At 41.4% G+C, this 16,281-nt stretch overlaps 1 protein-coding gene across 1 annotated transcript in view; it reads right to left on the bottom strand.

The window, feature by feature from the left end:
- Positions 1-16,281, bottom strand: part of DCDC1 (doublecortin domain containing 1) — a 337,965-nt gene that overhangs the window by 149,240 nt on the left and 172,444 nt on the right. The window contains exons 15-16 of the mRNA XM_063318002.1: positions 15,693-15,811; positions 14,947-15,007 (exon numbers count right to left, since the gene is read on the bottom strand). Coding sequence (XP_063174072.1) covers positions 14,947-15,007; positions 15,693-15,811 — 180 coding nt within the window. The remainder of the gene's footprint in view (positions 1-14,946; positions 15,008-15,692; positions 15,812-16,281) is intronic.

Raw genomic sequence — 16,281 nt, 5'->3', positions numbered from 1 at the left:
TAAAACTAAAAAAACATATAAACTGTCTGCCATTGTCATTAATAATACAACCATTATAATAATCTTAATCATATTAAACCCAAAACCAATTTATTATTTCTTTTTTTATACCTTAATAATCTTAATCCAAAAAGTTAAAGATGAATGAAATCAACCAGACCATAAAAGCAATCCAGATATTCTTAAACCCTTACCCCACTTCAAAATAAACCAGAGCATTTACATATCCCACAATGCACACAGAACTTTTTTCATAAAGAAATTGATCAGCCCAACTGCCCCCCTCAAAAACTCCGACTTCTCTTCAGAAAACCTCCCATACATAACCCCTCCTTTTCCACAGCGTTCCATCAAAAATAAAATTTCACTTGTGGCTTGCAGCTCGATCTCTCCCTTAAATTTCTTCAACTCAACTGTCTAATCTCCATCCAGCATTTCAACAGAAGCCCCGATCTCACTGTTAGAAGAAACATTTCTATTGCTGTTAAATTCTTCAATTTCATCCATGACATCCCCAATCAGATAACACATTTTACACCTCATGTTTTCCACAATATCCTGAATGCCTTGCATAAGAGCTTGGCAGGAATCAGAAAGCACCTGTTTAAAGCTTTGATGAAAGTCAGAAAAAGTATGATCGAAATCCTCCATGTCTCATGGAGTAGATTATGGAGCCCCCAGGTACTTAACCAGCAAAAGTGAAAGATAAAAGAAAAGTTTACACAAGTGAGAGTAAGATAACAGACAGTTCCCCAGAAAAAGTAGCAGCAGAAAGCTGAAAGTTCAAAACAGCAGATTCAACACGTAGCGAAATGCTAATATCTTTAAATTTAGTACAAAAATAATAACAGGGAGACGATTACACACTCTCAACCCTCCTTAGTACCTGGATGGAAAGCAAAGTCCAAAACAAAGAGTTGTTGCAATACAAAATGGACGGTGAAGAAATATAATAAATAAATAAATAAATAAATAACACTTTAAAAAAATAATTAATCACAAAAATAATAATAATAAGTACCAAGAGAACCGGTTTCTCCTTGCTGTAAAAAGCCTCTCTTAAGGTATGCATACTTAAAAGAAAAATAAATTGGGTGATTTAGAAATTGGGTGGCTGGTCTTAATGTCCCTTTAAGGCTACAGCACAGCTTGGAAATGGTGACACCCCAGCCTCCCGTTTGCTCTTACCAGTTGAAGGCAAATGCATCTTCTGGCTGCAAGCAGCCGTCCAAAGGACAGATGGGGTGATTCTGAGTGTTTTCCTTTCTCTGGAAAAACGCTCCTGGGCTTCAGAAAAAACCTGCGTGAGCCCCCCAAAATTGCCACATTGTCAGTTCTGCCTGCGGAGCCCGCGGGCACAGCTGTTCAGATTGCCATGTCCCCACCAATAGTCCCCTTGTGCTCACTTTTTGAGGAATCATTATATGCAGGGGGGTTTTTTCCTCATTCAGAGCCTCATCCACTTCATCATTCCCTCATTCTTTTTTATATACTTTTCATAACTCTGGTTCCACACACTTCTGTAGTTATTTTGTAACATAATTCTTTTCACTGGGTTCCAAACAGCTTCCAAAACATATTTTATGCCTTAAAGATATTAATCTATCTTCTAGTATTTGTCATACTTTCTCTTCATTCTATCATTTTGCTTTCATTCCAGTTTCTTTTTCTTTTTTCTTTTTTATACTTGGTCATTTTTTCTCAAGTTCCAATCTTGACCCTACCAAAAAAATGTTCTGTTCCACATTCAGAAACTATCATCACCCTTGTAGCATTCACTAATGCCCTCGGTCTTTCATTACAATCATATCAATACTGCTTTTAGATTCACTGTTTTGTCTTGTGTGAATATGAATAGATTTAAGGTTGAACCATGTATTCAAAACATACACCTTTTATAAACAGATACTCACCAATCACCATTTGCATTCATGGGTCTTAGAAATCCCCACTTTTTTCTGTACCCTTGTAGCTTGTTCCCAAACATTCATTTATACTTCTTAACAGAATATGTTTGTTCCCTGGATCACATTCATTCAGAAAGTTACAAGATTTTGTCATTTCTATTTTGTCATGGTTGCATTACAATCCCAGTTTCCCCCCTCAGTTTTTGAGGTTTTGTAATGATTGCCTAAACCCAAATACTCAGTCTCACAAGCTCGGGCTTAAAGATAACTGATTTATTAAAGGAATAGTATGCAAATACAGAGAAAGCTGAGAATGAGCAAAAGCGCGCCAAATACAAACTTAAAAGCCTTGCTTGTGAGCAGGTCCCGCCCCGTCGCCCGTCAGGACGCTCCCCCTCCCAGGTGCTGGAAGCCGTTAGACGCGCCTGGGAAAGTAACCTTGAACAGGAGCGCAAACCCAAACATGCATTCCAAGCCCTCAAAACAAGAGAGGGCGAAAGAATGGAAAAACCCCGGGTGAAAGAACACGGAACAGAGAATGACATGTGAAACGTTACAATGTTAACCATACATTAGAATGAGAACATGACATATTGCCCCCCCAAAAGAAATTAGGGAGCTGGTTTGTTAGGATAGGCAGAGTGAAATTGGGCTACGAGACGAGGAGAATGCACGTCTGGAGCAGCAACCCATTCAGGATGAGGGAAATGTTTCCAGCGGATGAGGTATTGCAGAGTGGAGCGCTGGCGTCGGGAATCAAGGATAGATGCCACCTCGAAGTGTTGCTGGTTGTCAATCATGAGGGGAGGTGGAGGAATGGGCTGCGGATGCCAACGGTCCGACGATAGGCAGGGTTTGAGTAAACTACAATGGAAAACAGGATGCAAACGTTTAAGGTTGTGAGGTAAATCAAGTTTAAACGTAACAGGGTTGAGTTGAGCAACAATTGGAAAAGGACCGACAAATTTAGGACCAAGTTTTTTAGAGGGTTGTGGGGACTTGATGAACTTAGTTGATAAGTAGACTTTATCCCCGACCGCAAAGGATGGTTCTGGGGACCGCTTTGCATCGGCATGGCGTTTATAGGTAGCCTGGGCATGGCGGAGAGCGAGTAGAATATTAGACCATGAGTCTTTGAGAGAGTCTGCCCAGTCAGCGAGGGTGGCTGGTAGCGGTTGAGGATGAGGAAGTTCAGGAATCGGAACAAAGTCACGTCCAAAAACTGTTTTAAAGGGAACTTGACCAGTGGTTTGATGAATGGAATTGTTGTAAGCGACCTCAGCAAATGGGAGTAAATCGACCCAGTTGTCTTGCTGGTAGTTAACAAAAGCTCGGAGGTATTGTTCCAATGTAGAATTAACCGCCTCTGTAGATCCGTCCGTTTCCGGATGCCAGGCGGTAGAAAGCGATTGTTTTGTACCCAAAAGTTTCAAAAATGCCCGCCAAAATTGTGACGTAAATTGTGTGCCTCTGTCACTCACCAAACGGGCGGGGATACCGTGGAGGCGGTACACGTGGATGAGGAAGAGGCGTGCCAGCTGTTGCGCGGTGGGGATAGAAGCGCATGGGATAAAGTGGGCTTGTTTGGAGAAAAAGTCTTTGACGACCCAAATGACAGTTTTGCGTTGACTAGGGGGTAGATCAACGATAAAATCCATGGAGATATCCTGCCAAGGGACAGATGGAGTGGCCACAGGTTGAAGGAGACCCTGGGGCTTGCCCGGTTTGCGCTTTATCGCCGCACATACAGGGCACGCAGTGACATATTCCTTCAAGTCTTTAAGTAAAGTTGGCCACCAGAATTGGCGGCGAACGAGGTGCAAAGTTTTCACGTAGCCGAAATGCCCAGCTAGCTTGTCATCGTGGCAGCGCTGGAGTATGGTTTTTCGCATTGATTCAGGTACATAGAGACGATCGTTGCGCCAGGCAAGATCATCGGTGAAAGTTAAAATGTGTCTATTGGCTTGCAACCAAGTATCTGTTTTAAGGTGGGAGAGCAACTGTTGTTGCAAATCGGAGGGAATTGACAAGGGAGGCGGGCGGCTGGAAGGCGGAGCGGCTGGAGGCGGAGTTGATTGCGCTCGGGTCTGGCTGCGAGTCACCGCTGCCAAACCTAATTGTTTGTCGGTCCAGACGGTGCCTTGGACCGTTGGCCCTGGGCCAGCATCTTGGGGTCTGCGCGATAGTGCATCAGCTAAGAAATTTTTCCTGCCTGGTATAAATTTAAGGGTGAAGTCAAAGCGGTTGAAAAACTCAGCCCAGCGCAGCTGTTTGGGACTGAGTTTTCGACTGGTGCTTAAAGCTTCCAGATTTTTATGGTCAGTCCAGACTTCAAAAGGGTTTGAAGTGCCTTCCAATAGGTGTCGCCACGTCTCTAACGCTGTTTTTACAGCAAAAGCCTCCTTTTCCCAAACATGCCATCTTCTCTCTGTTTCCGTGAATTTGCGAGAGAGGTAGGCACAGGGTTTTAAAGCGCCGGATTGGTCAGCTTGTAATAGAATTGCTCCTATGGAAAAATCAGAAGCATCGACTTGTACCACGAAGGGTTGAGAGGGGTTTGGATGCTGTAAAATCGGTTCTGTGGTAAAGATTTGTTTTAGCGCTTCAAACGCTTGCTGACAGGCGGGAGTCCATTTAAGGAGCGCGCCTGGGTTCTTTGAACGTCGCGTATCCCCCTGTCCTTTAGTTTTTAACAGTTCAGTAAGGGGGAGGGCGATTTCCGCAAAATTTTGGGCGAATGTTCGATAGAAATTAGAGAATCCAAGGAAACTCTGTAATTGTCTCCTGGTACGGGGAGGTTCCCATGCCACGATGGCTTCTACTTTTGCAGGGTCCATTTCAATGCCCTGAGCTGAAATCCGGTACCCTAGGTAATCAATTTGCGACTGATGAAAGGCACATTTTGACAGTTTTGCATACAGCTGTGCTTTTTGCAATTTAGCTAGTACCTGACGCACCAGGTGGATATGTTCTGACATGGTTTCAGTGTAAATCAATACATCATCCAAATATACCAGTACCCCTTTAAATAGGTGGTCATGCAAGACCTCATTGATTAGTTGCATAAAAACCCCAGGTGCCCCAGATAACCCAAATGGTAAGACTTTATATTGGAAAGCCCCAAGAGGACAGTTGAACGCTGTCTTCCACTCATCCCCTTCCCTTATGCGAATGCGAAAGTAGGCTTCTCTCAAATCCAGTTTTGAAAAGATTTTGCCTCTGGCCAGATGTGATAACATATCTTTGATCAGGGGCAAAGGATATTTATTTAATATTGAGACCGCATTGAGCCCGCGGAAATCGGTACAAAGCCTTAATGACCCATCCTTTTTTGGCCTGAATAGGACAGGCGCTCCTACCGGGGAATTTGCCGGCTCAATGAAACCTCTAGCTAGATTTTTGTCAATGAACTCCCTTAGCGTGGTAAGCTCTTTGGGAGACATGGGGTATATTTTTGGGTGAGGCAATTTTACATTTGGTAAAAACTCAATGGCACAGTCCGTTTTTCGGTGGGGTGGCAAGCGATCTGCTTCCTTTTCCCCAAATACTTCAGCAAAATCTTGGTACTGATTGGGTAGCCCCTCAAGAGGTTGAAGCGTTTGCACAGTGGTATACGCTACCCCACCACCCTCCATGTCCTCCAGTAGGTCCTTTTCGGGTACTTTGTAAAATCCATCTGCAAACGTCACAGTTCTATGCAGCCAGTTGATAAAAGGGTTTTGCTTCACAAACCAAGGCATCCCCAAGATTACCAGAGGACCCCCCACTGGAGCTACCACAAATGGCAGCTTTTCCTGATGGGAGCCCATCTGCAAGGCGACCAGTCCCGTGGAAAGATTGACTGCCTTCCCTCCCGCCATAGTTCCATCCAATTGGGTGAAAATCATGGGTCTTGGCAAAGGGAACGTGGGCAGTTCCAGAGCCGCTACGACATCAGGGTGCATCAGGGAACGGGAGCAACCCGAGTCTAGCATGGCCCACACTTCCACCGTTTTGGTTTTTGAGCTTAGTTTAACTTTAACAGTCAGTGTGGGGAAGTTTCCACTCACCGAATCATGGTTACGCCCGGTTTCTTCCACCTGCCCTAGGGCGCCCTTCAGGGCAGGTGGTAGGCTTTTCCCGCCGGCTGCTCGAATTGCAACTCTTCCTCCTCTTCACCGAAGGGAAGGTCTGGGGGGTCCAGTTCCGCGAAGGCTGCCTTCAGTTTTCGCGGTGGAGCAGGAGCAGGCGTCTTTACCGTGGGTTTCGTCTGTCGTTCCTCTGGACGGCGTCTTGGGCACGAAGTGGCTCGATGTCCTTCTTTCCCACATCTGAGGCACTGACCCTTGGAGAACCGTTGCTCCCTCTCTTCTTCCCAGGTTTTTGGTTTGGGGCGGCTGGCAAGTCCAGATGTGCGCGCCCCTCTAGCGAGACGTGTTTGTCGAAGCTCCTTGGTATGGGCATAGGTTCGTAGGGCATTTTCTGCGCTTCCCGCCAACTGAATCCACCCATATAGCGTTTTGGGATCGTCTCTGCCTAGCGCCCATCGAAGGATTTCGGGTTCTAGCCCCTGCTTGAACAATTCGATGATTGTTGGCTCAGACCAGTCTTCCACTTTTCCTGCTAAAGCTTTAAACTCCAACGCATATTTAGCAACTGAGAGGGACCCTTGGTAGAGTTTGCGCAGGTCATTTTTGGCCGTTTCTTGAGCTAGGGGGTCTTCGAAATGCTCCTTGAGTGCCCACAAAAATTCATCAAAGTCCTCTAACTCAGTTGCCTCAGCTTGGCATAGTTGCACATACCAATCTGCTGCCCTTCCTCTCAGCTTGTTGGCAATGAAATTGACCTTGCCGTGTTCAGACTGAAAGTTCCGACCCCAATCTTCTATATAATGCTTGGCATTCGTAATAAAGAAGGAGAGCGTTGCGGGATCTCCATCAAACTTCACTCCAAATGGTGGGAAGGTTCTTGCCGGCTCAGCTGGCTGTGGCGGTGCCGCGAATGACAGCGTACGCCGAGCCCCCACAGGTAGTCGATCCCTAGGGGGTCTTGCCTCTCGCTCTCCCCTTTGATGGGCTGATCGAGTCTTACTTCTCCCCCGGGTCGACAAGGTGCTGTGCCTGGGGTACTGTGACGGCTCTTCCTCCCAATCCTCCGGGGTGGGCTCTGCCCCTCTGGGCTGATCCTCTCTGGGTAGATCCTTGAGGATCGTCACTATTAAATCCATTTTATCTTCCAATGCCCTCATACGGGCCGGAGTGACCGGCTCCTCCTGGGGTTGGTTGGTTATCACCACCTTTGGTGACAAGGGGACTTCGTGCTCCCAGGCCAATTGGGGAGACCCCCTCCCCGTGGTTCTTTCCATAACAGATCTCTGTTCACTCCTAAGACTCTCCTGTATGGATGTTAGCAGCTCGTCCAATTGGGTATCTCGCAACTCCCGACGTGCTGCTCTTTGCGCTCTCGAGGTTAGCGCTGGCCGGCTTTTGGCCACCTCCCGCTCTTCTTCGCCTCCCTCACTTACGCGAAATTGAGGTTCTGTCATCGCTGGCGTTCCCTCTTATCCAAGGATTGGATGGGGCCAGCGGAAAATGGAAAAAAAATGATTTCTCAGCTTTATGTAATGATTGCCTAAACCCAAATACTCAGTCTCACAAGCTCGGGCTTAAAGATAACTGATTTATTAAAGGAATAGTATGCAAATACAGAGAAAGCTGAGAATGAGCAAAAGCGCGCCAAATACAAACTTAAAAGCCTTGCTTGTGAGCAGGTCCCGCCCCGTCGCCCGTCAGGACGCTCCCCCTCCCAGGTGCTGGAAGCCGTTAGACGCGCCTGGGAAAGTAACCTTGAACAGGAGCGCAAACCCAAACATGCATTCCAAGCCCTCAAAACAAGAGAGGGCGAAAGAATGGAAAAACCCCGGGTGAAAGAACACGGAACAGAGAATGACATGTGAAACGTTACAATGTTAACCATACATTAGAATGAGAACATGACAGGTTTTCTCTTAGTTTTGGACTGCTTTATTGATAAGCTGACAACAATTAAAATAATAAATTAGGGGGGGAAAAAACTTCTGTAGACATTCTCAGCACACCTTCTGAAGCACAATTTATCTCTTTAGAAAGGAATACGGTGGAATGCGTAGGCATAGTTGTCTCTTCTGAAAAAAAAATCAGCTCAAATCTGCTGTGAAGCAATACACAAAATATTGTGATGGGCTGCTAATAGGGAATAAAGATACTCAGATCAATGTATCTGTTTACAAGGTCTATTATGCAGAAACCATCCACATTTTAAAGTTTTCACTATAATGCTGAATGTAAGAAAAATATTGCATGAGATTTTTTGAACTAAATACTAGCAGGAGATAGAGGCAGTGTAACATTTAGATTTTTGTTTTCGTTCACCCCAGAGACTTAGTCCCAATTCTGGTTCAGTTTCTTAAAACCACAAGTTCATATCACTCTCTAGACAAACTCAGTCTCTGAAATAGAAAAATAAATAGATGATAATTTTCCAGATCTATGTCCCTTGGTAACTAAGCAAAGCAAACTGTTTAATGGAGTATGTTTATAGAATCATAGGGTTGGAAGGGACCTTGAAGGTCTTCTAGTTCAACCCCCTGCCTAAGCCCAAGGCAGGAATCCTCATACCATCTCAGACAAATGGTTGTCCAATCTTTTCTTGAAAACCTCCAGCAATGGAGCACCCACAACTTCGGGAAGCAAGTAGCAAGACAAAAGGATTTTTTTTTCTTTATCCCACTATCTTTTGTTGGTCTGTGGATTATGAAGTGGAGAAATTCTCTGACCCACAAGCCACAAAAAAATTCATTTGGCTAGGATCAGAAGGAGAAATGAAATATCAGTCTTTCCTGTTTATAGATACTATATTTTATTTTTTTAGTTGGCTAATTTTTGGGGAGGAGAGCAGGGGTTCTGTACCACAATTTCTGGCATGCACCTTCTGGAAGTCTATCTAAACTTAAGCTTTTCTCTTGTACATTTGGGGGGGGGGTGAAATTTTTGTTTTTAAAGTTTGACTCCATAATAGAGGTTTTGAATTTTTGTTCCATTTTTAAAAATAATATTTGGTGTTCTTTTCTCTTTGAACTTTCTTTTCTCGCTCACACAAAAATTATTCATTTTACTTTATTTTTGATCTACAGAAACTTTTCTTTTTTATTTTACAGCTTTACATTCATGCCATCTCTAATGATTTCTTGGAGCATTAAATGCCTAAGGTGTCCTTCTAAGAGGAGACAGAATTTTAGAGAATTGGGTGAATTAGATCCCAAATTCACTTTTTAATAAGAAACTCATGTTTTCCCACAGGAGATGGATGTTTCATCCAAGAGATGGATGGAATATGTACGTATGTATGTATGTACATACATATGTATGTATGTGGTAACACCACCACCACCAAGGGCTGGACTAAAAGCAATGAGGCACTGACCATAGCAGCACAACAACAGGCACTAAACCCCAAATCCATAGAATCAGGGTTCTACTACACTAGACAGGACCCAAGACACAGACTATGCAGAGAGGCCTCAGAGACAGTCCAACACATAGTGGCAGGGTATAAGATGCAGGCATGAACAACATATACTGAATGGCACAACCAGATGGCTGGCATTGTATACAGGAACATTTGCACAATGTATGGGCTAGACTCTCCCAAGTCCAGAAGGGAGATTCCACAGAAGATTGTGGAGAATGACAGGGCTAAGGGCTAAGATCCTGTGGGACTTCCAGATCCAGATGGACAGGCAGGTACTGGCCAATCAACCTTACATCTTGGTAGTAGACAAGGACCAGAAGACAGCAGGGGTGATAGATGTAGCAGTGCCAAGTGATAGCAACATCAGGAAGAAGGAATATGAGAAGCTGGAAAAGTACCAGGGCCTGAAAGAAGAATTAGAGGGGATGTGGCAAGTGAAGGCCAAAGTGGTCCCAGTGGTGGTAGGAGCACTCGGGGCTGTGGCTCCTAAGCTGGGAGAGTGACTCCAACAGATCCCAGGAACAACATCAGAGCTCTCTGTACAGAAGAGTGCACTGCTAGGAACAGCTAAGATACTGCGCAGAACACTCAAACTCTCAGGCCTCTGGTAGAGGACCCAAGGTTGAGGAAGACACATACCACCCATAGGGGTGAGAAGGGATTTTGTTTTTATGTGGTACCTCTAAATCTGCTAAGAAGGTGGCAGTCTTGATTAATCAGTCTTTCTATTTAAGCTTGTAGGAGAAGATGAAATAACTCATTCAGAAAGGTATTTTTAATTACAATTAAGATTTGCTATAATGGCATTATGCTTATTAGCTATTATGGTCCTATCAGAGATTATCAAGACAGAGATGTTTCTCACATTTTTTTATTTTGGGTGTTGATCAGATAATGAAAACTAGGGATTTAAGTCAAATTTTGGATCCTTTACTAGCTCATAACATAGTTGCAAATAAATAGAGTTCTAACTCATAGAAAGCACTACAAACCTATATATTGGAATTTAATCTGGTGGACATATAGTGACTATTTGAGTCCATCTCAATGTGAATATACTTTCTTTTGCTTATTCCTCATAAGACTTTTTCCTGACTGGGAAAGTCAATAAATTCACCATCATCACCCTGAAAGACGCACTGCCAAACACCTCCAATGCCTTCAGGCCTCTCCGACACTGTCAACTCCAGTGATGCCATTGCTCTGCTAGCTGCTGAACAGCTGATCAGTGGGCGATATATTGCTTTGTGACCTGCAATTATTTTTAATTTATCAATGAGGCCCTTTCCCCACTTGTTGGGCAGGCCTGATCTAGCAGAACAGGATGGACTGTATGAGATCTGTGGTAAGAGCAGAGCTAATTGTCTCTGGTTTGTAGATTTTGTAGGAGGAGGGCCATATTAGTTTACGGTGGCAAAAATTCAGGAGTCTGGTAGCACTGTTTCTAGCTAACAAATTGTATTAAAAGGCATAAGGTTTTGTCAGCTGCAACTCACTTCATCAGATGCATAGAGTGGCTAGACTGATACAGGATTTAAATTGGGATAAAGCAGGGAAAAGGAAGGAAAAGAAAAGTTAGTTATGCAGATGCAAGTTACATGTGAGACAGATTACATTTTTTTAATCAATTAACAATTGTAATGTGTTAAAAATCCATTGTGTTTGTTGAGACCTTCTGAGATTGCCTGAAATGAGGTAGAGGGTGGGGTGGAAGAGGACTCCAATTTGCAGAAAAAAACAGGGTGCCTCCAGTGGTCCTTTCAATGATACCACATGCACAGCAATTCTAATAACAATGTGGAATTAAAATATTAGAAATGTATTTATTTATTTATTTTTCAAATTTCTATTATCACCCATCTCCCCCCAAAAAGGGGGACTGGGCAGTTTACAGTAAAATCAACAATTAAAACCATAAAAATATAAATGATGCAAGGCTGACTTTTGCAAACCAAGATTACACAGACTTCCCATTCAACTCTTCCCTTTTACATTACTGAGTGCTGGGTCTTAGTAAAACAATGGCAGAGGTAGCAAAGAACTGTTCCCTAAGTTAATGTTTTCAGAACTATCAACTCATGCTAAGCCATTTAATGGAATAGGCAGCAGCTCTTCTATCAAGTTTTGTTTAATTTCTAATTTGTTCTTGGTAGTTCTTCTTAAGGAGACTTTGCTGTTCTGCTTCTTTGGTAACTCAACTGAGTTTACAAGCTGCAAAGGAAAGATGATTTATTTTTTCCATTCCCAAGTGAAGTGATGCCTATGCAAAGGTGCTTTCTCTTAGTGCATGTGTATTTGTGAATACTACCATCTTGTAAAATCTCTCTGTGTGCTGGGGCAGGAAACATTCAAAAATTCTGGCTTTGTTTCAGCAAGAATCATTATGTCTTTCCTCCTGCTTTCAGCTATAGCTTAGACTTCCCCATTTCTCTGTCACGCGTGGAAATCCAAGTTTAAATTCCTTTGGTTCATTCCTGTCTGCACTGGCTTGCCTGGGGAGGCAAATTATTGCTGTGCTTCCATGATGCACCCACCCCTTCAATATAGTTCATGTTTTTTTTTAGATAAAGGAAAACAGTACTCAGTGAAGTATCTAATCCTCTAATATAGTACAATTCTTAGTTTTGCCCTGGAAGTAGGGAGTTTGTTCCTTTATTGGTATCATCTCCTTGGAAAGTGTTATTGCAATTGTTTCAGCAGAATTAGAGAAGGCCTTTAATACATCTGCTGATTTTATATATATATATATATATATATATATATATATATATATATATATATATAATCAGCAGATGCATTATATACATGTACGCACGCATGCATGCACATATGCACATGCACCAGTGTGAAAGTCAAAGGCAGTGGTCACACCAGCCCAGGTAATCAAATCACCTTAGATTATTTTCTAGCTTCCCTAACGAAAATTATTTAGCTCCTCATGTTGTGTGTCATAGAATAGAAACTGATATTGGTATTATTTGACAGCAAGCTACACTTTTTCATGCCATAGTCCAGGATGCAATTGTGGAAAACTTTTTGAGCTGGGAACTTTATTTATCGTTTAAAGAAGCTTTTCTTTATTTTGTTGATCATTTCATTTCTCCGAATTTTACCTGCAGTTTGTCAAACCTAGTCTTATAACCATACTTGTGTTCACTTATATTACGTATGTTTCTTTATGTTATGGACTAAGGAGGTCGAACTATGAACCTCAATCAACCAGGTCAGGCTGTCTTAGCAAATAATCAGCAGGAGCAGGTATGAGAGGAATCAAGTGACAAAGTGCCAGATCCTGACAGGGCACCCAGCCCCAGTCTATGTTGGCAGCGTCAGAGAGCCAAGCAAGGGCAAATTGGCTCTGCTCTTTGAGAAGCAAAGATGTTTATGCCATAATTGAACCACATCTGCATCTGGTCTATTTAAGAATTGCCACTAGTGATGGCCTCTCCGTTGAAAACAGCTCACCAAGCTCAGATCTGTGTTCCTGTGTCTTTGCCTTCTGCTTTTTGACTCTCTGCTCTTTGACTCATATTGGCTGACTAATTTCTCTGGTGTGTGACTCCTGGATTGTCATGGGCCACATTGAAAGCCAGTTTGGTCTAGTGGTTAAGGTTCTGGGCTAGCAACCAGGAGTCTGTGAGTTCTAGTCCTGTCTTCGGCATGAAAGCTGGCTGGGTGACCTTGGGCCAGTCACTCTCTCTCAGCCCAACTCAGTGCAATGTAGACTAACCTCCACATGGTGCACCCCGGGCAACATGACTTGTCACAGCTAAATAGTCTACGCATCTGGCTGCTGGACCTCACAAGGATTTCCCAGCAAGAAAAAACAGCATGAATACCGAACTGCTATGCCATACGACTAAAAAAAACGGACCACATTTATCTCTCTGTTTTTGCCAAGCCCCTTTCCATGAACCTGTGCTCCATTTGTCTTATATGGCTTCCCTGTGGATTGAACTCTAAACTGCCTGTGCTGCACCCAGCTTTCAAATCAGACCTTGCCTCCCTGCTACTTTCCAGAGCAGGTGTGCATCTGCACAGCTGGTTCCCTGCCTGCCTTTGTACTTCACTGCAGCACTATTTGTCAGTAAACCGCTTGTAAATTAAGTTTATATTCCTGCTTTTTGTGTTATCATTCAGGTTTTTTATTTGATTATTTGAGGGTTTTTTCCCTTTCTCTTTCTTATAGATTAAAATTATTTCTTAAAAAAAGTATGTTGCACAATTTTTCCCAATACTTATTCCAGGTTCTTTCAATATTATCATTCATTGGAACATAACATGCAACTATCACCAGCCTATGAATTCCTACCTTCCTATACTTCTAGAACAACGTAGATGACTCCAATTCATACATTCTGACATAATTTTTAGCCCTTTTGTTCATAATTAAACTTACACATTCACTTCCACACATGTATTGATCAAATCCGCTTGGCAAGATCACCTTGGTTCAAATTTATACTCCCTTTATATTCCAGGTCAGAAGTCTCCCATTCATACTTCTGTCATATGTCACATGCAAGTACATAAGAGAGACGGTTTGCATTTGCAGTGTCTCAAAGCATGTTTCATCAATTGCCTCCCTTGCTCCTGCTATGAATTACTATAAATAAAATACTAGAAAATCAAAAATGTTAGAATGCCTGAACCTGTTCTCTAGATCAGTAGCAATAAACCTGAGAATGATCAATGACTTCATGACACATTACTCAGAACAAATAAAACCACTTAAAGCACTTTCCGAGTGCTAAAGTTTTCTCAAAATTTTGTTCAGTCATGATAACTTTAAGGAAAGTCTGGATGTAAATAGGATTTGATGGATCACTTTCATGTTAGAAAGCTATTAGCTATAATTTTAATATAAGAGTTTTATTAATACATTATGTTGCACTGTATACAGTATGGAACATTGGTCTATGTCTGTGCATAAATACATACAGTATATAAACGTATATATAAACATACTTGTCTTTCACATGCATACATTTATTATGGCAGAGAAAATCTCCGGGACTGATTTCAGCTGGAGTTAAGAAGTGGGAAGCTGGACATTGCACAGGATTTCTATTTCCTTTTTTCTTTTTTCTTTTTCTCTCTCTGTGTTTTCTTATCTATTCTTCCTTTTTAGGGGGAATTATCTTACAATAAGTTTACAAAATTATAAATAGTTTGATTAGAAGTAAAAATTTTCATAAACATCAAGTTTCATAATTTTAGATACAATCTAACTTGGAAAATTAAACAGACACCTTAAGCCACAGATTAATAAACACAATAAAATCCACCACTGGCAAATATTATCAATAAAGTGAAAATATCAAGCTCCAGAAATTTATGAGGAATATTTTAATAATATGCTTTTATAGTATTCTTAGAGGCATAATAGACAACATAATGATGCAAAAATAAAAATAACATTTATTCATGAAAAAGATTTTCAACAATGCAGTACATATATATTAATGGGCTCCATGTGAGAATCTGAAGATGAGGAATAAATAACTAATATTAATACAGTTCTTTTAAATATATATTTACACATACACACCTTAGAATGGATAGAACCATCATTTCCAAATTCCCAGTACTGACACATATTATTTGTGTCTCTGAAAGAAAAATGTTTCTTAAGTTAAAAAATCTTTAAACCATGAAGATAATATATTTGTAGCACAATTCACATCACATGCCCTAAAACTGATTTATTTAGAAAATATACCAGACTTGGTTGTTGTGTTCCAATTAATGAACTATATTCTAAGTGAGAAGGCAAGACATTATAAAGCTACCTGGATGATATTGAGCAAGTCACTAACTCTGATTGTTCCACACAAATTTATTGTGAAAATAGAAAGAAACTATTACTCCATCTTGAACTTCCTGGAGGAAATGTGGGATGTAAATGAAACAAATTCATATAAATGATCCATGACTGAACTGCTGACTTTCCACTAAGATTCCTAGTTACATACCATGCATATTTAAGATTCACTGTCAGGCTTACATATAAGATGTTCAGCCTTTATGCTGTCCTGGGCAGAAAGGAAACTAATGTATAACAAACATTTTTTTTCTCCTAATTATTTCAGAAGGAACTTTCAAAGATGTTTAAAATATTTCAAGAAACTAAAAATAATGTCTGATAAGAATATAATAATTTAGAAGGCTATTGAAATATAATAATAATTTAGATCACATATATTTTCCACCAAATTATAACATGTGTAAGCAGATTATCTGACAATATTCCATTTATCTAATAATTGTCATCTTTAGAATATATTATATCAATACCTTTTCTGCAGGCTTAACTTATAGCCTTCAAGAGATATGCCATCCTGCATCATAGCTCTGATTGGATGACCAACAGACAAACTGCTTTGTGCCATAGCTCGATTTACAATCTTTCCAGCCTTTCAATGAATGGGGAAAAGTGGGTATGAATAAGTGAAAAGAACCAGAAAATTCAACAATGTGTTACGAACAGAGAGGTCATTATGCCTGGATAACTCAGGATATTAACAGTTGGAGAAACTGAAACACTATCCACAACTTAGCAGTCAATGAGCCTTGCTCAGAATCAGTGATCTTCTGTACGACAGGGCTGGCATTTTACAGTTCAGTGCAAAACAGAACAGGCCCTTGATATCTTCATTTGTCTTTTTCCTCTGCATATTTCACAGTGCAGTGATTTAGGGTCCATAACGTGTCACTTGCCATACTTATAACTACAGAGTTTACTTGAAATATGTATGCACAGGGAAAAAAGTTCAGTGAACTGCAAAGTCTATCGTCACTGAGTCAATTTAAAGTTTTACCTCAAGTCTAAAAGAATGTTGGTTAAATACCTATAACCACTTTTGTTTAAATAAATAACAGCAGT

The sequence above is a fragment of the Candoia aspera genome, chromosome 1 (genome assembly GCF_035149785.1).
Source record: "Candoia aspera isolate rCanAsp1 chromosome 1, rCanAsp1.hap2, whole genome shotgun sequence".
Taxonomy (NCBI): Eukaryota; Metazoa; Chordata; class Lepidosauria; order Squamata; family Boidae; genus Candoia; species Candoia aspera.
The sequence above is the reverse complement of the archived record's forward strand: the minus strand, read 5'-3'. Positions and strand labels throughout refer to the sequence as shown.